Source organism: Atractosteus spatula, chromosome 3, assembly GCF_055471065.1.
Source record: "Atractosteus spatula isolate fAtrSpa1 chromosome 3, fAtrSpa1.hap1, whole genome shotgun sequence".
Classification (NCBI taxonomy): domain Eukaryota; kingdom Metazoa; phylum Chordata; class Actinopteri; order Semionotiformes; family Lepisosteidae; genus Atractosteus; species Atractosteus spatula.
This window is the reverse complement of record NC_142708.1, coordinates 70492517-70515693: the sequence shown is the minus strand read 5'-3', so window position 1 is coordinate 70515693 and position 23177 is coordinate 70492517. Positions and strand designations below refer to the sequence as shown.

Genomic DNA, 23177 nt, shown 5'->3' with positions numbered 1-23177 from the left:
GAAAGGGCCTGCAGACACCAGTGTACCCGCCGTCATTATCGGTGCACTTGGAATAATGAGATAAAGCTTTGATAGCCTTATTAATAAAACATTGAGACACAGCAAAGATCTATAAAAACACACCTGTAAGCCAAGAAGCTGCACCTTTCTCCTGCCTGGCTCTGAGGAGGGCCCAGAAGTCACCTCTCTTCTCTAACGCAGGACCAAGCCTCTGCTTGTATTGAGCGTACACACTCTTAGGCAAAGGAAGACATCTTAAAGACATCCTGAAAACAGACTTTAAGCATTGAAAGTGCTCAAACTGTAAACTGAAATATGCCTGTAAACGATTTTCAATAAAGGTGAAACCGGAAGGGGATGTTCATGTATGCGCATGAGCTATGCTTGTTATTCATTCAGTTCATGGTGTTCTGGTGGGGAAATCTTCCTGAGCTCCGGCCCTGGGGTGTAGGTTAATGTGTTGTTAATCATTTATCAGCGATTCTAAACACAACCCAAAGTTCAAGTCCTGATTGCTTTCCTGAATATTAATACACCGACATACAGCAGCACAGACAATTGAAGTTGCACACACACTCGCTGTGTGTACAGTAATATTACCTCTACTCCAATTTCTTGCCTGAATATCTGTCTGAGCCTTACAGATAATGATGGGCTGTGGTTTCAAACCACTTCAACACAGCCTCCCTGCCAAGAGTTGTCAGCCTTAAACTTATGGCCTATTTTCTCACCCAGGTGAATAAACAGCAAACATTAAAATATTAAGTACACTCTCCCCCCGTATTCATCGTCTTGCTGTGTTAATTAGAACTTGATGAGCTACTGAATTAACATATCACATTTTCAACAACTTTAAAAAATGGTAAAAGTTTATTGAAATACAGAGAACTTCACCACACTGAACTGCTCGTGCAAGAAAAACAGTAACGACTCCCTTTTGTTATAAGCAGCTCTGGAAAGAGTATGAAGCTTCACCATAGCAAAATGACCCTGAGTGTACGCAGCACTAACCCAAGTGGAAAGGCACTGTGGTTTATATCCTCTTGATTCTATGCCTGGTGGTTGGTCACATACACATCTCCATGCTGAGACAGAAAGTCAGCAGGGCAGGTCCCTGTAACTCATTTCAAGATTACAGTTTTTCATTTAATTAGGAGTGACGTTATTATGCCATTCCGAGTAGAGTTTGCAGTTAAAGCTGCCTGACGTTCTACTGTGGACATTCACTTATTCTTGGTACAACTCTTTCAGTCAACAACAGCTCTCAGACACTCACGATAAAATGAGCAAGCACAATTCACAAGGGGTATAATAAAAGGATTACATCTTCTCATGGAGCAACTCCGGCCCCCTGCATGACATCATGGCTGCTGTTGCTCATGTGATGTAACGTCTCTGTTGTCATCACACACAGCTGATGTTCTCAGTGTAAACATCAACAGTTCTCTCTGTCTGAGATGTCAGTCAAACACAGACAAGCAGCTTGCATTTGACAGAATTTTAAGGTGTAAAGGAGAAAGTGTACTGTAGCTAGCTATGTGGCGACAGACAGCATAGACAGTCAGTAGCCCAAGGTGATAAAGGCCTCAGGCAACTGAAAGACAAATCTCTTTTACTTTGTACTTCCTCACCTTCATACAACAGAAGAAAAATGAATAAAACTAACAGGAGTTACAGGAAATAGTCATAAAATGTCAGTTGCTCCTCTCAGTTTGTCTGGGGAATGTTACTTCAGTCATCCTGACTGATACAAATGATTTCACACAGCAGTGCATTAAAGAGCATAAAAGTCTGTGTTGTGCTTTCTCTTTGACGATGTCCACTCCAACTCCATAGCCTGGATGTGTAAAACTAAAAAGGTGTTGCTTCAGCAGGGATTTCGTGATACAGTATGAAGTAGGAGGTCAATCAGTCAGGGAATCATGGCTAAGCCACACAATGTGGTGTCAGAATGATGTCATATCCTGAACCTCCAGCAGCATGGCATCCTGCTCCGTTCGCAGCTGGTCACGGGTCAGCAGCAGCCCCACCAACTCAGAACTCAAATCTGATTGAGACACAGGATAACGGTGGTCAGTACACATTAAGACATTACAGCAAGGGTGTGTGTGTGTGTCAGGGGGCAACAGAGTAATAGTTAGCAGGTTGTACTCGGTACTCCTTAATATAAATCAGTATAAATTAACAACTGTCAGTATCAATCTATTGGCTCATCCCTGATCTGTGTTGACCATGTCTGATCTAGACTGGTCAGTGCTTTTGACACACTCACCCTGTATGGCCTGGCTCAGCGTTTCCCTCAGGTTGTCCAGCTGCTGCAGGCTCAGAGGTTGAAGGTCACTGCGCTCCAGTCGTCTCCTTTTCTTCACCCCCAGCCCTTCGCTTAAACCTGTGGTGGGCTGACCCTCACAACAGGACAGACACAGCATAGGATAATTACTGCCTCCTAGCCTGACAGGACATCTATGTGTCTGTGGTGCACTTCCACCTCACCGTTCCTCTGACAGCATGCGTCTTTATCCATCTCTCCTTACCTCTTTCTGTGCAGTGCATGATGGCTTCAGTCTCTCTCGGAGAGTGCTCAGTGCAACCTGTGCCTCTCTCCTTAGCTCTGCCCGTCTCTCAGACCACTCACTACCAGCAGCCTGTGCAGGCGGACTGGCCTTCTGCATGAGCCCACATCCACTGCTGCCCAGAGCATTCTGTGAAACAACATGGAAAGAGTTGCTTTCCCCCCTTCTCTGTCCAAACGTCTGCTTTTCCTTCATTGACCTTCCCATCCTTACCTCTCCCTCTTCCTCCTCCTCCTCCTCCTCCTCCTCACTCTCACTGTTGTTGATGAAGCAGAGCTGGAGATTCATTCGACTCCGTAGTCTGAGAGGAAGAGGAAAGGATTGATGCTGATTAAAAAGGCCCTATACAGACCTGTGCTGTACCTTAACAGGAATGATCCACAGAAAAAGACGGAGGGCGAATACCAGACCACAGGTTTCACAGCAGGGGTAGACAGTTCCATCCTTGAAGGGCAGAGACTTGCAGGTTTTCGTTCCAAATTTAAACTTAATACTTTTAACTGAATCTGAAACCAAATCACCCACTTTTTAAAGTCTCCCTATGTTGCTCATTAAAAGCACTTCCATGATCTTCAGAAATCTGTCCTTCAGGCAGGAATTTCTCGCACCTGATGAAGACTATTGTACCATCGCCCCCCAAAAATATCAGTAAAAGACAAAACACCAGGAAAAAGACACTGCCCTGTACCTTGAAGTCAGCGCTATTAAACGGCTGCTGTCCTTATCCTCATCCTCCTCTCTCCAGCTCTCCCTGACACTCCCTCGTTCCCTCTCCTCCGCCCAGCCTGCTGCCACAGCTCCTCGCTCCTGCACACCTGCAGGCTGAGAGAGGGGAGAACGAGATCATCTTGATCGATATGCTTCGCTAGATTTGAGACACTGGGACATGTTAACTGTACGCAACCATTAAAGGGGTTGGCTCCTTTCAACTACAAAGTTTCCTAAATTCCTGTAACCCCCACTCCATTTCTCTCTCTTCACCTTCGCCCGACTCTCCTCCTGTTGCTTTTCAAGTTCCGTGATGCGCTGGTTCAGCGCTTCCCAGTGCATGATGGGAAGGCCAAGGTCATCCTCCATGGACCCTTTCCCCCAAGTCAGGGTTGGCTCTGTCGCTGCCTGATCAGAGTTCTCTGCTTCGTCGTAGTCTTTCTCCTCACCCCACGTGCTCTCCCTCTCCTTCTCTCCTTCACTCTGTGGCTCCATCATTGGGAATTAGAGAAGCTGAAATGTGGGAAGACTGGGGAGAGAAAACAAAGTTTTCCCAAGAAAAAGAAAGGGACATATCCCATCACCTTTCCACTGCTTTTTTAAAACTATAACCTCCCAGGTGACAATTGATTGATGACTGTCACCATTATACAAAGGTTACAAAGTCAGAGTGACAGAGTGAAAGTTCTTTAACATTTTTGGCTCATAAAAATCTATTCTGCAAATACACAGTAACAGTGCTGCAATAAATGTAAAACAGTTTTGAGATTTTGTAACAAATATTCTCTGAGCCTCGCTAGGCAAATTCACTCCCATTCCAGTAGTACAACTCTAGACTCTGATGCATGCTCCTACACAGGAAGCCTGGTGAAACCTGGCATGGATTAGATTGCTACACACTGGGAGTCTGACTCAGTAAAACCATAAAACCTGGAGCAGCTGATCGGCTGTGTATTGGTCACCGATCCTAGACGTGGAGTGCGAGACAGTCACCTTGTGAAGACTTACAGGCCAGTGAATTCACATGCCGTCCAGAGAGAGTATGTGGAGCTGTGGTGGGCAGGAGTGGGGTCATTATGTAGGGTACAGAGCAGCCGGGCTGATGGACAGCATAGCCAGGAGAACTATAAGCCTGCCACCCCATAAAAAGACACACGTACACAAAAATCGAGACACGGGAAACTTAGCAACAGCACCACACCTACACATAGACCAGCTCACCTGCGATTGATGGGAAGCTGTTCCCTCTCTCCTCTCAGCCCCCTGCTTTTTCTTGGAGGTGCATAGATTGGAAAGTCCCTCTTGGTCTTACACATGCAGCTGCGCAAGGCCGAGTTGTTTACTTCTCCGGAGCCATCGTCTTTTGCCACAACGTCTTACCGAAACGGCTTTGCCCCTTCCGCAGACGTCCCTCGTCAGGCCCGCGCCTGTGATGAAACTGCCTGCAGGGTGTAACTCGCGGTGAACTTGTCCAGACTGTGCAGATTCCTTCGCAAAAGAAGGAGGGAGAGGGAGAGGGAGGAAAAGGAGAACCGAGCCAGGTGTCCGATTTCAGAGATGATTCAAACCAGATGAGTCCGACATCATTAATGAGAAAGTTTGAGGGGGGAAAAAAAAGAGGGTTGTTTGGGTATTGTTTGGTGAGAAGCGGACAAGATCCTGCCTATGGTTTTCCTTTCGGTTCAACTAAAGAATTTTAAAATAATTTTCAAGGAGACGAGCAAACAGCCGGGGAGACTACCGCACCGCAATCGCGTTGTCGTACTAGGGTACAGGCGAGGATACTGCTACTGCTGCCGTTGCCGTTATAATGCGTTTGTCGTTTTCTGTTCGCTGGGATTCTAGGTCGGAAAACCACTGTTACTATTAAAGCCAGTTAAACAGAGTCAGCGGCATTATTTCCAAATACAGTCAACGCGTCTTACTGGAACTTGCTATTCCACACACACCCAGCGAAATCACAGAGCCGAGCCCAGAGACTCCTGCTGCATAGCGAGTGTCTTCAAAACTCCCCCCTCCCCGCTCTCTGAAGTTTCCCCTGAACCCACCTGTACGTGAACGAGGGGACTCCTCCCCACCCGTGTCCGTCCCCTTGGGCTCGCGGACGCCGCTTCCGAGCTCCCCGGAGGTCACCGGGATCATTGGAGACGCAGGGCGGCTGCACTATCAACTCTTAGCAATTGCGCCATTTGCACGAGTGCCTACAGGAGCCCGAGCAGCCCCTTTAGGAATCCGTTCTTCCCTCTTTTAACCGCTAGAGGAGCTAAGCATCAAATGCGAAAACTTCGAAGAAGAACAGAAAAATAGGTCCATCTATCGATAATCTTCCCTAGTTTCTGCCCTTGGCAGTATTAAAGGTTCAGGCCCTGGGTACCTTGTGTGAGAGGTTTGCATCATCCTGCATGTCCACAGAGGTTTTCTCCCTTCATTTACTTAATTGAAAACCCTTGTTTTTAATTGCACTCATTCTGTTGTCTCCTCTTCTCGAATTTCTTTCTTACTGTCAAAGTGCTTTGCGAAGCTACTTTTAAAGGCGCTGCATGACACAGTCGATTAATATCGTCGTTGTTCTGACTCGGTAAATAATAGGTCGGTTGAGGCCTCTAAATTGTTCCCCGTGTTGTGAGTAGCTCTGGGTTGGACAGGGGCAGGTGCACGTCCATCTGCAGCGCGTAGCCAGAGCTCCTATCAGTAGGAAATATCAGCCTGTAGGAAAGGGTTCCAGAGATCTCTGTGACACGCCTTCACATATCAGGGCTGCGAGACGGAGCGGAGGAGGAGAGAGAAGAAAGGTGCAGAACGAGAAGGAACAGAAGAGAAGAGAGGGAGAAGGCAGTGTGGGTTTGAAAAGGGGAGAGGAGGGGTAAAATCAAGATAAAGAGGGGCAGTTTGGGGAGAAAGAGAGAGGAGAGTAGGGGTAAGAGAGAGGTAAAGGGGGGCCAGATTGGGGAGAAAGAGAGAGGTGGGGTAAAATCTAGATAAAGAGGGACAGATTGGAGAGAGGTAAAGAGGGACAGATTGGAGAGAGAGAGGTACGAGAGAAGTAAAGAGGGGCAGATTGGGGAGAAAGAGGGGTAGGAGCAAGATAAAGAGGGGCAGATCGGGGGCAAAGAGAGAGGGAGAGAGGGGTAAAGAGAAGAAAGGGGGGGAGAGAAAGGCACTGAGGGAGGTGGAGAAGGAGGGAGGCGCCACACACTCACAAGCACGTGTACAACAACAAGCTGGGGTGTATTTCACTTTTCCTTTATTGTCACTGCTCTTGGTGGGTGCCAGGAGACCGGACAGGATACACAGTTATGCCATGCAGAGTTTCCAGACACCGCAGTCAAATCAGAGCATTTTGGACATGAAGGGGGGGGGGGGGGATGGCAATGTCTGGAATGATCCCTCTTGAATACTGAAGCAGCACTAACAGGTTCACACATGACCGGCGGCACTGGGTTAGCGTCACCACCTACAGAGAAAACGACACATTTCCTTGGCTCATCAAAATGAGACACTGGGTGCCCTCTGTGTTCTTCACCGCACTCGGCAGCACCTCTGAAGGCAACAGCGCAGCGACCGAGGGGTAATTATCTTCTCCAGTGGCCACGGCAGAGAACCCCTCCTCTGACAGGCAGTTAGAAACCCATCGCTTCTCTCGGAGCTGTGGGCCACGCTGAGAGTCTCTGCCCCCAGAGACAGAGACTGTGCGCGGATCTCTGTCCAGCGGGATTCCAGACACTCACTGAGCACACAGGGAAAAGTCCTGTATTACTCCTGACTTTTCGCAGGATTTAGTTTTTTTGCAGTATCTTGCGGGATACTACTACACCAAGACTTCATTACATCCAGCGCAGTCTTCATTATCTCCCCAGTGTGGTGCCTGCGGATTCCCCCACAAGATGGAGTGCAGCGAGATATGTGAAAGGATATGGGTTTCTGATCCACAAAATCCTTCAATGGAGGTGTTGCTATCAGACGGTGCTGGGCCCCTGACGCTGACAGACTGACGCGACCTCACAGGTTCAAACCGCGAAACAAACTAGCCCAGACGGATTTCCACTCATTATCCCGAGGCTGCGAGCAGAAGCAGTGGTCTAGACCCCGGCCCTCGACTGCAGGAATCTGGCGCGTCTCCCGGCAGCACACATCACAGTGAAAAAGAAAAGGAAAGGAAGGCTGCAGTCCTACACTCCCACCGCCAGAGGGAGACAAAGGACAGTCTATTAAACCAGCTAAATGAACCGTCGCCGCAAAGGAAGTCCAGGCCTGGCGGTGTGCTTTTTCTCAATTGGGCGGAGAGTTAATATACTCACACGTAGACACACACGCCTCAGCGTAAATCGGTAAAAATATAATAATATTTAAAAAAAAAAGAATTAGCTCTACAGTCATATGTAATATGCATGTGGTAGGTTAAAGTGCAAACAGAAAATACAAAATATGACACTTTAATTTAACCGTTTCCAGACATTGCCATAGTAATAATAATCTCATACATTTCATTGTAGTTTATATTATATATTAAATATCCTTAATAATTATATTCTATTATTGCTAACATCATCAGTATAATAAATCTTAGAGCTGCTATAATAGTTTCCCATCGCAAAGTCAACAGGTCGGCACGCGGCTATGTTACAGTGAAAGGACAGTCACGACACTGGGAACACAGGGCGCGGGCTCGAGGCATGCACGAGGGCTTTCCGGAGGGGGTGCAGCGCGACTGCTGTCCCCTGTTGGACGAGGGGCGTCCGGAGTGCCCATCTCTCAAAATTCCCGCTCTCGTCCGAAGCGCACACGCATTCTCGCCGTCTCACACATCCGGGTGATGGCCCATCTTCCGTTCCGTCGCTACGGACGGATGATCTGTTCGGCTGTTCCGAATACGAGCTAGGATTTTTTTTTTGTGGAAGTTTCAAGCTCCGCTGTTCTACACCAGTGTAAAAGACAGAGAGGCCATTGAGGGGAGAGAGACATGCACTGACACAAAGTCAAAAACCAACCAAATACACGCTGGGAGACCCTCTGACCATTCAAAACGCACCCAAGGACCCGTAGCACAGTGTTTTGTTTATACAAAATAATGATATAATTTAGAGACAGACGGGATTGAGGTCAGAGGTCACACTGAGAGGATCCAGATAAAGGCCAGACAGACAGTTTGGAATTGCAGAAACCCGTACCAGTAAGAGAGATTGGCTGGACACATACACAGACAGACAGACAGACGCCGTTTTAAACTGGATAAACCCGTAAGTATCAGTGAGGTTGAATGAAGAGGCAGACCGAAGTGTTAACCTCGCTCAAGATGGACGGGCACTGTGTGTGCGAGTGCGTGTGTGCACGACGTTACCTTCTCTGCCTGTTTGACTTCTGCTCTCTCTAGGTGGGAGGGACTGGAATAAATTAAAACCCCTCCAGTAATATAACGAGATCCCGTCAATTACTGGGGACGGTGAAGGTCTGGAGGGGGACAAGCCACTTGCCCAGGTGAGGGGTGTCTCTAAGCGGCTGAGATCCAGTCCACAGAAAGAGTCCGAGTGCCAGCCAGGACTTGTAGGCCAGTCCTGATTGTCCATGCTCAGATAAGGACAGATGGACAGGCGGGAACAAGCCGCAGAGAGAGAGAGACAAAGTGATCAGCAGGCTGATGTGAAAGGTTCTAGTGTGCACACACACACTGACACACCAGCACAGTACACGAAGAGCTCAGTGCAGGACTGACAGACAGTGTGAATCCTGCTTCCTGGGTTGGCTCAGCAGCTTTGATTGGACCCACAGACAGACAGACGGACAGACGGAGGGACAAACAGCCAGACAGGCTTCCGCCTGCTGGAAAAAAAAAAAGTTAAAGTGAGAACGACATCAAATGTCTCATTTACACAGGATCCTAGTGTGCCTGTCAGTGGAGATCTCCCAGTCAGACCCTGATACACACATGCACACCGACAGACTGGCGCTCCGACGCACCTGCACAGCAGCCGACTGCTGCACAGACCGGGACACTGGCCCTCTGAGAGTGACACGCACACAACCTGCTACAGGCGCATTGCTCACACACACAGACACATACACACGCGCGCTCCCGGCGGGGGTCAGAGTTCAGAGGTCGGCGCAGCGCTCCTGCTTGCTGTAGTGGTCAAACTGGCTCTTCCAGTGCATCATGTAGGAGCTCCAGCGATGGAACTCCACCTTCCACTGCCTCTCCGCCTCGTCGATGTTGTCTGGGAAGAGGGAGAGGGAGTGAGGAGCACGCGCCGCTGTGCCTGGAGCCCTTCTGCTCTGCTAGCTGAGCAAGTCTTTCCACTACACAACCCCAGAGCTATTGGGGCTGCAAAACCACCCCCCTCCCCTCCCTCATCACCTCCTCCCTCACCCTGCTCTCTCTCTAATGAGAACCTAATCCACTTACGGAGAAGAGGCTTCTGCAGAGCTGCCTGGGAGGCAGAGAATGGGCATTGAGCTTTTTTTACAACTGTGTCACCCTGTGTACGTCTCTCAGTCTTTGAATACTTCATTTCACAGCATTCCATGTGTCCACAGTGTACAGTGTTCGGAGTGTCTATAGCTGGACAGTACTTGGTATGTCTGTGGCGATGGTGTGATAAGCATAGTGTTTATAGCGTTCAGTAAATGTAACTGTACAGTGTTCAGTGGGTCTATATGGACACCTCTGTGACTGTGGCAGCAGTCTGATGAGCAGAGTGTGTACAGTGTTCAGCATGTCTACAGTTGTGCAGTGTTTGGTACATCTGTGGCGGTAGTGTAGTGAGTTAGGTGTACATAGCGTACAATGTACAGTGTTCAATATAGGTGTTGGGTGTGTCTTTACCAGTGATGTTGAGCAGGCGGGGCAGGAATCGGTTCCAGAAGGCACACAGCTGAGTCCTGAGCCCTTGGTGGACCTTGAGCGGCTCCATGTTCAGACTCACGTAGCTCTGCTCTCTGGCAGTGAACACTGGCCACCTGCTCCGGGGGTCCACACTGCCATCGGCGTTGATATTGGGGTTTCTGAGAGAAAGACAGCAGAAGAGAGAGAGGGAGGGAGGGGGCGAGCAAGAAAGAGTTGGAAGAGGGAAGGAAAAGAAGTGGAATGAAGCAGGAGGAGTGAAGACGTGCCCGAAGTCGCAGAATAAGTCCCGACCCCTACACCCCACAAACACTCCATCCTCTTCTACCCCTCTCTATTGACTCCCCTTGTGCTGATCTCATGCAGTGCCTCAGTCTCTCACACACAACACCCTCCACCCCTCCCTTTCCCTCCCTGTCTGAGCCTCCCATGCCGCCCCTTACCCAGTCCGCGCGAAGTTGGCCCAGTATCTCATGATCCTGCGGCTCAGCTTCTCCTCCTCAGCCGTGTAGTTCAGGCGGCTCTCCAGCGGCAGCCCGAAGACGAACTCGATTTCGTAGCCGTGGATCACGCCCATCCACTCCGGCCACGCCAGGTTGGAGGCCCGGTGGTCGAAGAAATAGGCGTAGACACTCCCTGCGAGACAGGGAGAGCAAGACCACGGAGAGGTGAAGCGGACAAGGGCGAGGGGGAGAGGAACCGTTTAACAAGCCAAGAAACTGGAAATGATCAATCCTAATGGGGATTCCAGACGCCTGCTGACCGCAAAACGCTTGGTTTACTCTTACCATGAGGTTGCCCTGTTGTTCTTTGTGTAGCGGAGCTAGTTCGGATACGGTGACGTCATCGCCCTCACTGCGCGTAGCAGGGACCTCAGCTGCCTGGGGCTGGGGGAGGTCTCCTTTAGCTCATGCGGCTGGTTCCCTGTTGCGTTACGCCAGAGACCCGGCTTTGCGCCCCCAGGTGCTGAGGGACGGAACGGGTGGCTGGGGGCACGACACCGCGCGGAACCGCGACGGTCACATTGGTGCCGTGACCCGGATGGGAGTGTCCTTCGCCGAGGCGAAGTTCAGCAGGGGAGGGTGTAGCGGAGCGAGTTCGGATACGGTGATGTCATCGCCCTCACTGCGCGTAGCAGGGACCTCAGCTGCCTGGGGCTGGGGGAGGTCTCCTTTAGCTCATGCGGCTGGTTCCCTGTTGCGTTACGCTGGAGACCCGGGTTCGTGCCCCCAGGTGCTGCGGAACGGAACGGGTGGCGGAGGGCACGACACCGCGCGGAACCACGACGGTCACATTTGCAGGTACCCATGCAAAAGTGCTTGTCTCAATGTTAATTAAAAATGAACTGTCATATTTTGCAAAGGCTCCCAAAAGAAATAACTCTGATGAGCTGTTCTCTTCCTGTGATCAGGGGGCACAGACAGTGGATGGCACACCCAGTAACTAGGCAATCATGTTTGTCGTAGGAAAGGTATAGGAAGCTATATACTGTACATGTTAATTTCATTCTGTATAAGGTACATTTTTAAATTCCTGGCCTGTCTTAAAGCATCTTAGGGATTTTGGACCAATTTTTGCATGATACTGAAGTATCTTTCTATGACCTAGATCTTCTAAAATAAATGACAAACCAATAGAAATCTCCATCAGAAAAAATATATTGTTCCCAGTGATTTAGGGCGTTTTAAGATCCCGTAAAATCATTCCACTTCATCCTTATCCCAGAGACCCCCCACCCTTTACATGTTGATGCCTCTACCTGCAGCTCCATCTGGTCCTGCAGAACTGCCTGCTGCTCCAGAGGATGCTGGAGACATGGAAGAGGCCTGCGCACGAAGGGAGGCATGCTGCGCGTACGAGCTGGCGAAGTGCAGCAGGGGGCAGATGACGTTGTGGTCTCCCACGATGTCATCCATGGCATCCCGGTTCTTTTTTGCGTCGTTCTCGTCCATCCAGTCGGTGTACTGCAGCACCACCGCCTCCAGGCCGATGTCGTTGGCATGGGGAACGCTGAGCTTGACCCCCTCGAGGAAGTCCTCCCGCGTGATGAGGCTCTCGTTGTCCTTGCTGAACCCAGGGGCCCCATAGAGAAGGAAGTAGGACCCCTCGTCACGGTTGACACCCAGGAGGATCTGGGTGTCCTTGAAGTTGCCCGAGCTTAGCATGGCCTCTGGGTTCTCAGGCAGGACCATGCCATCCACCATGGGCACGAAGGAAAAACGGAAGAGGCTGTTATAGGGAAGCACAAGCCACTCCTGGTCGATTAGGTCCTGGGGCTGGTGGGACCGCAGGCAGTCCACGATCTCGGTGTCATTTCCTCCTTGGCAGCCCACTAACTTGGCCAGGAGGGTGGCCCGGCGGCGGGCCTCTGCAGGGGTCACCGTGGCCCAGGGGCAGTTTGGCACTCCGCTCTGCATGATGGCCCTAGTAAAGGTGGGGCGGCTGTCTGGGGAGAGGAGTTGCATGCCCACTGAGGCGCCTCCTGCACTCTCCCCAAAGATGGTCACCTGCTTAGGGTTGCCACCGAAAGACTGGATGTTATCCTGGACCCACTGTAGCGCCATTCTCTGGTCCAACAGACCCACATTTCCGGGCGCCTCCGAGGAGCCGTGCAAGGCTAGGAACCCAAATGCCCCAACGCGGTAGTTCATGGAGACGACAATCACCTTCTCGTAGTGAGCCAGATAGCGTCCATCATACACATCAAGGGAAGAGGAGCCGCTGTAGAATCCTCCCCCGTAGATCCAGACCATGACGGTGAGGTTGTTGAGCCGTGGGGACGGCACCCATATGTTGAGATACAGGCAGTCCTCACTCATCTCCCGGTTGGGATTCCACATCTCAGTGCCAGGGAAGCCCGGATAGGAGGTATCCACGTATTGATAGCAGGCTTTGGGGTATGACGTGGCCTCGAGGACCCCCTGCCAGGGCTTTTTGGCCTCAGCCCGGCGGAAGCGCATCTTGCCCACAGGGGGTTCGGCAAAGGGGATGCCCAGGAATGCGTTGATGTGACCCCTGTCGGGGACGGTGAGGCGCACCCCCCTCACACGCCCCAGCTGGGTAGAGACGGTGAGTTCAGACTCCCTAGCATGGGAAGGGCAGGAGAAGGGCAGGAGGAAGAGGAGGGAGAGGAGTAAGAGGAGGAAGGGGGGAGAGGAGGAGTGCAGCCTTGTCATGTCTGAGGGCTCCTGGTCAAGATGAGCCTCTGCAGGAGAGAGGAAAAGAGAGAAATTTGTCTGAAACCTCTTTAGTTCTGCTGATACCCTCTGTTTAATTAATGCCTTTTACACTCACTGGCCCAAATGTTAGGAACCCACACCAAATACTGGTAGGCCTCTCAAAACCAGCTAGAACAAAACATGCCATGCAAAACATTCCACATTAATGAGACGTATCTGCTGCCCTGTCCCTTAAATTGCCTTCAGTTCTGGTTTAGATGAACATTTTTGTTGGTTTTCTGCAGTATTGAGGGCTGAGAGAGCATTCTGGCCAGGGAAGTCTGTACATTACGCCTCAAGCCCAACCTCTTAGCGCCTGTCCACTTGCAGGGTGTCACGGGTCTCACTAATCAGACACAAGCCCCTGTTACTTCCCACAAACACAGACGCACAACCGAATTACCCGACCACGCCCCTCGCCCTGCACCACACCTCCCGGCAACCCACCACTTAAGGTCTCCTCAACTGCACTCCCACGCTCAGTACTGAGTTCAACCTCACCGGGCTACGTTCTCAAAACTACGCCTAGAAACCCATCGTCTCGTGAAACTCTGAATACTTGACCCACGCTTTCTCTCGACCACGATTATTGACTACGTGACTTGCCTAAGTAAACCCGGCTTCTGCTCTACTTTATTTCTCCCTCCAATCTTTGGCCAAGCACCGCATAGGGTCCTATCTTCTTTGTCGTGACCAACTGTATCTAACACAGGGTATTTTCATAAGCCAAAGGGTTCCTAATAACCCGGCCACTGAAAATAAAACAGCGCCAAAATCAACTGTATTCGCATGTCCTGAATAACCGATGACAAAAGTGTGACTTTTCCTAACTGACTAACTCTCCTCGACACGGACATGTTTCTATACAGTGACTGTCCCCAGCCCGGCCCAGTCCTGAAAAGTTTTGTGTTGTTTTTCCTCAGAAGGCTGCACTCCTGTCCTGCGGCACTTTCTAGCTTTCTCTGCCGAGACACCAAAAAAGCCGGACTTGGGCCAAGTTTAAAAGAAGCTTCCAGCCGTATCCCGGGCAACGGCCCGTAAATCAAACTCGGTTCCACTCGGAACGCATTTCTTGTTTGGCGACCGACGCGGGCTGACGTCCTGCAGAGATATGAGCGGGTTTGCTGCGAGAGCGGAGTTTTGTGTGAAAAACCCGAGGCCAGCTGTTGGTGACATCGAGCCCTCCTGACTCCTTGCAAGCTGTCCACCCCTTTGCAGAATCTCAGCTGGGATTTCTGCACTCTTTTCAGCCAAAAGAACAGCATATGTATTATTTATAGAAATCAGACTGTAGGGGAAGAGATAGATAATTTTCTTTTCTGTTTTCTTTTCTCAGGACACTTAAACCCTGCAGGCTTCTACCTAGGAGGCTGGCTGGTCACCCTGACCTGCGCCGGTTGGGTTCGGCTCAGATGATGTGCGCAGCAACAGGCCGAACAAATCCTGGTGCACCGACGTCCCTTTCCTCCCAGAGGGGAACTGGATTTTACCTCCTCTCTCCCCTAAAACACACAAGCAGCCCCCCCCCCCCCCCCACACACACACACTTTGTTGTTGTTTTCCGGTGTTGTGTGGGTTGCCGTGGCGATGGGATTAACATGTCCAGGAAGACACGGGGATGGCTGGGATGCCTGCTATTTCTGGCCCCCCAAACTCTGTGCCTCTCTATTTTGGTGTTCACACACTCACTCACACACACACACATTCAGACTGACAGCTGGGTCAGCCAAGTCATTACAGCTACGCGCTGAGAGGGAGGGAGAACGGAGAGGGAGAGGAAAGCGAGAGGAGACAGGGGGATGAGACTGAAGGAGAGGGAGATGGAGAGGAGGGGAAGAGGGAGAGGGAGAGGACGGTGGGAGGGACAGAGCGGGAAAGGGGCAGAGACGATTGAGAAGCTCATATATTTTTGTTGTTTTTCATTTTACACTTGGCGGGCCATGCAGGGCTCCTGTACAGATGCAGCTGTACTCTCCCTGTTTTGTAGACTGGCAGTCTGCAGAGTCAATAGCGGTTTAGAGATAACCTCTGGCTGATACCTCCTTCGCCTTTTGGAGGCAGAGAGAGGCAGAGGCGTCTGTCCACGGAGAGCAGTGAGGTGCTGGTGGTGACAGACAGCCTCGCTGTTTCTGTGCCCCGATATTAATATCCAGGCAGACGAACAGCTGGCAAGAGGAAGCAGGGGCTCCCATCCTGAAAATAGACCCCGGAATCTGTGTGTGGAGTTCACATGGGGATCTGTTTCAGTTTGGGATTACACCAGGCTCACTGGTGCCCATGTAGTGAGCGTGGCGGGGACGGTCACACAGCAAGGCCTCAGGCGCGCTCTCTCTCCATGGAGCCTCACTCCGAACTGCGCGCCTGTTGCCAAAGAAACCCAGGCCCGGCCTGCCATCCCCAGCCGTCACTCCGTCTTTCCCTCCTTCACTCCTCCCGACTCGGTGCGCCTCAGGTCCGCTCTTGCCGCGTTTTAAGTGGCTCCCACGACCCACGACCCACGACGGAGAGACTGATGTTGCGGAAAGACCTGGGGCGCTCGCGGTCCGGCTGTGAGTTAGACGTCACGAACACTTTCATCTTATTATGTATTCGTTTAGAAAGACGACTGGTACATGTCGAGCGTGTCTCCACACTCCAGTCCAGTCGTTCCTTCCCAGTACTGTTTAAGGCTCTCTCCCCGTGAGACAACTGGCAGGGAGTCGCCAGACAACAGCGAGCGAGAGCCGTGTAAGGCGAAGCATTAAACACTAAAAACAGCAACGGCTCTTTGCCGCCTTCCCGCGGAGGCCCACTGCACAGACCGCGTATTTCTGTCGTATGCGATATATTTTTAAGTGGATATTTATTTTAGGACAGACCTGGGGTCGTTCGGAGTAATCCCAGCCCGCTGGCGATTGCGCCCAATGTAGATCCTGTGATCTGCCGCGCCGCTGGCGCAGCCCGGTCGCGTTGTCACTCCAGCTGAGATGACAGTTTGACGAGCGCAGGGGAATCATCCCCCGCCCCCCTCCAAAGCTTTTCCTCCAGGAGAGGAACTGCTCTGTTTCACGCTTTGTGTAATAATTCACATCCGACGCAGCACGCAGCAGCATGGGCTCACGGCTCTGGGACGAGAAGTATAGGGACTGCCCCGAGAACGACAAACAAACGCATGACGGCTAACGATGGGACCTCATACAGCTTCATCCTTGCTCTGTGGGCAGGGTAGCAACATAACAGCCCTATAAAAAAGCGGAGCAATAATCAGAACCATGCTAGACCCAGTAGAATTGTCTTACTATCGTAACTGTCAGCAATTCGGCGCTCACGAAGAAGACAATGATTACATTAGACTCTGGAAACCAGCTGACTGGAAGGGCGATGCTCCCCCGGCAGCTGTGTAACAGCGGGAACTGCAGGCCAAGCAGATGTGTTTTGCAAACATCGCTGGCGATTAGAGCTGACCTATATAAGGGCCGGGCGACGAACACCCCTCCATCTGTTTTCTGACCGCTTCAGCCAATGCAGGGTCGCGCGGGAGCCGGAGACTATCCCGGCAAGCAGCGGGCACAAGGCAGGGTACACGCTGGGCGGGACGCCAGTCCGCCGCAGGACACGCACACATGTTCTCAGAGCCAATTAATCTACTAGAATGCGTTTGCACTGGGGGAAGAAACCTGATCATCTGGAAGGAAACCCCACACGAACACGGGGTAAAACATACAAACTCCACACAGAAAGCACCCCCAAAACTGAACTCGGGGCCCCAGCGCTGCGAGGCAAAAGCGCTAACCACTGGCGCACCTGCAACAAACTGGACGATCGATGTTTTCCGGTTTTAAGCTCAATCACGGAAACGTTTCTCTTGTTTCATTTCAATAATTCAACCTTTTGACTTTCGCCGGAGATGCGACGTTCTTTCCTCTTGCTCGTCCTCGCTGTCCACACACAGCTTCAGCAGCGAGCACAGACGAACATCGGGAGTAACTGCACTTGGCGCTTACCGAGGAAAACACATGAGTTCTATATATATACACATCCATCCCAGGTGACTTCATGCACGCTCGATCTAAACCATCTGCTGCCAGAACACAACACGTCGACCTGTTACGTGATTTCCTCATTCAAAAGCGTGGGGTTGGGCGGTGCAAATCCCGATTGCTAATGAGAATTAGTGAATATTTATTTGAGGTCGTCAAGAGCAATTCCAGCCCACTGGCGATGAAGCAGATGCTTTCGATAACCAGTGTTATCGATAACAGAAACCCTTCGCCAGTGAAAAAACAAAAACCCGACTCCGGACGCCCAGCGTCGCTCTGCTGAAATGCATGTCCAGGCCTGATAGGTGCTGCTCACGAAGGCGGCTGGTCTTCGGCCGGTTCACTCGCTACGTGAAGGCGAGATTCCGCTTCTCGTCTTCCGCCTCCATATCGAAGACGACGACCGAGCGGAAATCTTTTAATGGAGCTATTTCTACAGCCTTTTAAAAAGCCGATAAATGAGACCGAAGGAGAGGGAGATGGAGAGGAGGGGGACAGGGAGGGGAAGAGGACGGTGGAAGGGACAGAGTGATAAAAATCAGCGTGAACGGGGCAGTCACAGCCGTTTGATTCCTGACGATATCATTGAACTCTTCAACCCCCCCGAGACGCCCGCACGTGCTCTCGCTTCGGACCCAAGACCCGTTCTCGGCACGAGACTCCGAACCCCGGGAGACCGAGCCCCCGGCTCTGTCGCCCCCAGACCTGCGGAACGACCTCCCGGAGCCCATACCCAGTGCACCGAGTGTACACGTCTTCCAGCACCTTCACGTCCTGTGCATACGACGTACAGTACTCTAGCTTTTCGGATTCGTCTTCATCGTCCGTCTTCAGGATGCGCCCACGTCGTTGTGGTATTATCTTAGGATTTCGAGTCACGGAACGTGTCATACGCTGTCTATATAACAATATGCGAAATCGGCGTTGAAACAAGCAGACTGAGAGCACTAAACTACCCCGTCTTGTATCCTGATTCGCGATTGTGCTGCGGTGTTATTCTCCCCTGGTATCGCTCTACAGACTCGCTTGCCTTCAGTGTTTATTTAAAGGGTTCTGCTATATTTGCCTGTCCTGGAAAATGAATGGCGGGGGGCGGTCTGCCGCGAGGCGAAGGCGGTGTACAGTAGGTGAGCTGGGCTCGTGCGACCCGGGGGCGCGCGTGTGACGGCGTCTCAGCCTTGAGCGCAGCCCGTGCTCCAGAAACCTGCTCCGCTGGAGTTCGCGGCGCACAAGACACGCGTGGGCTGCACGAACAAGAGACCTCTCCACTCGAACGACCCGCTGCCGTTCTGCAACATTCACTTCCCCCCCCCCCACCAATGCGCAACTCTTTTCCCGGCGCGACTAACGCTAATCGCGCTGGATGGTCCGATTAGTGCTGATACCGTGAATGCTTCAATCAGAACGAAATATATACTATATAATAAAACAGGAAATCGTATTAACTATAAATATTAAATCGCTCCATTTTTTCCCTCAACTATCGTAGCATGCAACCGTAATAACCACCGTCATCATCGCCACCCTCTGAGTGTTTTTACGCTGTTCGGAGGCAGCTCACTGGAGCCAACAAAAACACTGACATCAAAGCAACTCAGGCCATCACACAGGGGCCACCCTTTAACTACACTGGCGTTCTGCATCCCCAGAGACCCCTCTATGTATAGAAGCGGCCGTGCCAAGTTGTGTACGTCCGGAATGTGCGGCATTTTCACAAATCGCGCACACGGGCATACACACACCGACACACACAGGCGATCATGCCCTTCACTGCATAAACACGGCACAGCGCGCCAGCCGATAATACTGAATGTGCTCCACCTGCTTATTATCAGAGTGGTTAAAAAAAAACCAACAAGACTATAAGCTGTTTTTTTTTATTATTTTAAACTGTAAACCAGGCAGCCGTGCACTCAGTTACCGTACCTTAGGGGCTACCTGCTCCTGTTGGCGGCCGTCAGTCCGTCTCTGTCTCTCTCTCTCCTGCTATCGTCTTCCTTGGCAGGGCTGGTTTGGGGACTCCGGCGGTCTTTGGACAAATGAGGGAGGGAGGGGGTACTGGAATACAGTGAAGAGAGACGGCTGTGGGAAACCGTCTGTCGCTTGCCGAGAGCACCGACGCGGTCACGCTTCGCTCCAGACTCGCTCACTGCTGGTCTCTCAGAGCCTGCTTAGAATAAACCCCTCGGAATAAAAAAAGACGGGTTCTATTCTCGCGAGATCTCCCCCCCCCCTCTCCCCCCCGGTTCTGTCTAGTAATAAATATTGTGCGGCCGCTGTAACATGCGCTTTTAACAATCCCAATAGTGAAAAAAAGAAAGACATTTAAAAAAAAAAGAAATCGGTTTCAATTTAATTAATGGGCTAGTCCGGGCCAGTTCCGTGATCTCAGCGCTGGCGTGAGCGAGTCTGGCGCTGTGGACGCAGGGGGTGACCCAGACATCCTAGAAAGGAAGGGAGCGTCTGTGAGATTCACGCCGGAATTCCCTCTCTTCTGCTCGGCGGAACACCCCGGGAAAGCGACCCCCCTTTTCCTCCTCTCCAGCAGGGTGCGATTTGCGCTGGTTCCCACACGCGTTGTCCTTAAGCACAACGGGCCTCCTTTTACAGGGGCTTGGTCACCGGAGTGTTTAGTTAGCCAGGGTTAACAAAATCGTTGGTCATTTGATCAGCAGAAGCAAAACAGAAGGAGAAGCCTGTAACCCGGACACTTCCTCACCTCCCCCTCGCAGTGCTACTGATAACACTATGCTACTACTCTGCTACTACTAACACTTCTCCTACCACTAGCAGCTGTTATTACAGCTACTGCTTCCACTACACGTGCTGTCGCTGCTGCTATTGCTCGTAGTAGCGTTTGCTCTGCATCTCAGAAAACTCCACAGTGTTTGTGGCTTGGAGTTAAGACTCATTTAATTCAGATCAAAACCCACACAAAGGAAAAACAGAACATACTGTAGCAAATCACAGTTCCATCATGGCAAAATCAGTATAAAGCGCACTAAAGCCCAGTAAATTCAGGGTAAGAGTACAGTACAGAGAAGTGAAACCCAGTTCGAAATTCTGGTAAAAGCAGGGTTGGGCATAGAGAGGGAGGGGAAGAGTGACTGAAACTGGAGAAACATGGGCATACAGACTTCATAGCATACGTAAGGCGACAAAAAAAACCCTCTGGCAATGGAGAAATAGCCAAGAAGCCTTAATGGGAACTGGGAACACAGGGCTTTCTAAAGCTCTCGGAGCAAAAACAACAGTGGCAAAGCCCTCTGGCTCCTTCTCGGATATCTCTGCTCACCTCTTGGTCCGGGGGCAGGGTTATATTTGGTGTCACATAAACCAGAGCTCTGGGAGCAGCCTGTTGAAAAGGAGAGGGCGAGGGTTAGGGTTAGGGCACTGGGCAGAGCTGTGTACTACTACTACTACTAATTGCTTACACTTACATAGCGCTTTCCTGGACACTCCACTCAAAGCGCTTTACAGGTATTGGGGACTCCCCTCCACCAGTGTGCAGCCCCACCTGGATGATGTGACAGCAGCCATAGTGCGCCAGTACCCTCACCACACACCAGCGCTCAGTGAGGAGGAGAACAGAGTGATGAAGCCAGTTCAGAGATGGGGATTATTAGGAGGCCATGATTGGTGAGAGCCCATGTAAAATTTGGTTGGGACGCCAGGGTTACACCCCTACTCTTTTCGAGAAACGCCCTGGGGTTTTTAATGACCACAGAGAGTCAGGACCTCAGTTTTATATCTCATCCAAAGGATGGCGCCTTTGTACAATGTAGTGTCCCCGTCACTATACTGGGGCATTAGGACCCACATGGACTGTAGAGTGAGCACCCCCTGCTGGCCCCACTAACACCTCTTCCAGCAGCAACCTCAGCTTTCCCTGGAGGTCTCCCATCCAGGTACTGACCAGGCTCACACCTGCTGAGCTTCAGTGGGCTGCTAGCGCTGCGCTCTGCACTCTGCACTCATTCCCTTGTCCTTCTCCTGCTGGCTTAGCTTGAAGCCCTTAACCCCACTCTGTGTGCTCAGTGACACTGCTCTCCACTGATTTTCTACCCTATGAAGACTACTTCCACTCAGGCCAGATGGTGATAGAGGGACAGTAACCAGAATAAGCTGCCAGGGCTCTGGTGGTACAGTGGCGCAGTGCTTCGCATTGCTGGCTCACAGCGCTGGAGCCCTGGGTTCAGTTCAGTATCTGGGGTGCTATCAGTGTGGAGTCTGTATGTTCTCCCCATGTTTGCCCGGGTTTCCTCCGGGTGCTCTGGTGTCCTTCCGCCATCCAAAGACATGCTGGTGGGTTAAGTGGCATCTGGGGAAATTGGCCCTTGTGAGAGTGTGTTTGTGTCCGTCTGCCCTGCGATGGACTGGTGTCCCATCCAGGGTGTACCCTGCCTTGTGCCCGTTGCTTGCTGGGATAGGCTCTGGCTCCCCTGCAACTCTAAATTGGAAGAAGCGGTGAGAAACTGGATGGAGGGATGTTAGGGGCGTGGACTGCGGACTGGGGGGTACTTCAGTCCATTTGCTCCAGCAAAATGCCCCGCTGTATAAATGGGTCTTGAGGTAATTGCTGTAAAGATCTGCTCCAAGTGAGAGACAGGGGACAGTGTGCAGTGAGGGCATTGATTTATTTTCTGCAGGACTGCATTTTTCAACTGGAACTCGATAACCTTCCCCCCTCTTTTTTAATTAACCTTTCCATGGGAAGTGCTGGCTTAATTAATTAACAGGGTCTGATGCTCCGTTTAAGCAAATCCCTTTCTGAAATCAGCAAGAATTTAATGCTGTTTTTTCCTTTAAGGAAAATAGTTAGAAACCAACAAAAACGGACTAATGGCACATTTACCGTCCGCACTCCACCCAATCAATTGTCCTTTTGACCCTTAGATTTCTTATTAGTCTCATCAAAGATACAATTTGTGCACTGCCCTTCTCTGCAGGACTTCTGTGGAAATGCGTTTGAATGCAACCCCCCTTTGTACTGTTGTGCCCCTACCCTGATCTACAGCAACTGCAGGCCAGCCCCTAGGCCAGTGAGCCCAAGCCCACAGGCCAGCTGGAATGGAAAGTTTCTATCTTTAAGAACCACAGGTGTAGGATAGAAATGGCTCTGTAGAGACTCTCTCACTCACACACAGGCACAGTCACATTCACGCTAACTCGGACACACTGACACCGATACTGGCTCTGCACCACTGACGCTACTGGCAATGCTCATATTGATTTTCTGACACTCCTAGACTAACGCACTGACTGGCCTTGACACATCGAGACAGTGACCAACCGGTGCCCTGTTTCTCCAGTGGGCGCCCAGGCAGCCACACCACACAATGGCTCCTGAGTGGGTCTGTCAGGACGCCACTGGCAGCTTCATCAGCTCATTCCAGGTGTACAGTACCTGCCCACACGGCCCCCAGCTGTTGCCTGAAGCCCAGCGTTTTAAAGTACCACAGGAGAACCGTGTGCTGCAGAGTAACCTGTAGGTCCTGCAGCGCTTCAGTCCCGAGCTGTGCCTTTCCTTAAAATAGTCCTTTCCAATTGCAAAATCAGCCAGAGGGATGCAGTCATTAGTCACTGCTCACTGAAAGACTTCATGCGATCAGAACAATACTATGGCTACTCTGTGTTTTACATTTGTTTGTCTTCAAGCTGCTTATCTGTTTACCTTTCTGACACTTCTGTACATTAACAATGAAGAATTGCACTGCCATATTGCCTTACTTATTAGATACAAACCTAGCACTTAGATTCGACATCATCAAGAGCTGTGTTTTTGTGAGAAATTGCGGGCAGCACTGCTTCTTCTTCTGCTGCT

The 23177-nt window shown here is 51.1% G+C and overlaps 2 protein-coding genes across 4 annotated transcripts; both read right to left on the bottom strand.

Moving 5' to 3' along the window:
* Window positions 1-851: 851 nt before the first annotated feature.
* On the bottom strand, window positions 852-5484 carry LOC148838582 (schwannomin-interacting protein 1). Of its 2 annotated transcripts, none has more exons than XM_088910839.1 (8): window positions 5330-5484; window positions 4503-4769; window positions 3555-3810; window positions 3262-3395; window positions 2787-2874; window positions 2535-2702; window positions 2273-2405; window positions 852-2047 (listed from the first exon to the last, which is right to left on the bottom strand). In XM_088910839.1, exons 3-8 carry the CDS (start codon window positions 3777-3779, stop codon window positions 1947-1949), a joined length of 849 nt encoding a protein of 282 aa, XP_088766965.1. In that variant the 5' UTR covers window positions 3780-3810; window positions 4503-4769; window positions 5330-5484; the 3' UTR covers window positions 852-1946. The 2 variants fall into 2 exon arrangements, with proteins under 2 accessions (XP_088766965.1, XP_088766966.1); XM_088910840.1 differs by having other exon boundaries at window positions 2273-2399.
* Window positions 5485-6508: 1024 nt separating this feature from the next.
* ache (acetylcholinesterase (Yt blood group)) lies at window positions 6509-19524 on the bottom strand. Of its 2 annotated transcripts, none has more exons than XM_088910750.1 (5): window positions 19280-19524; window positions 11876-13321; window positions 10560-10752; window positions 10099-10277; window positions 6509-9490 (listed from the first exon to the last, which is right to left on the bottom strand). In XM_088910750.1, exons 2-5 carry the CDS (start codon window positions 13290-13292, stop codon window positions 9369-9371), a joined length of 1911 nt encoding a protein of 636 aa, XP_088766876.1. In that variant the 5' UTR covers window positions 13293-13321; window positions 19280-19524; the 3' UTR covers window positions 6509-9368. The 2 variants fall into 2 exon arrangements, with proteins under 2 accessions (XP_088766876.1, XP_088766877.1); XM_088910751.1 differs by lacking the exon at window positions 19280-19524 and adding an exon at window positions 17118-17275.
* Between the last annotated feature and the right edge of the window lie 3653 nt (window positions 19525-23177).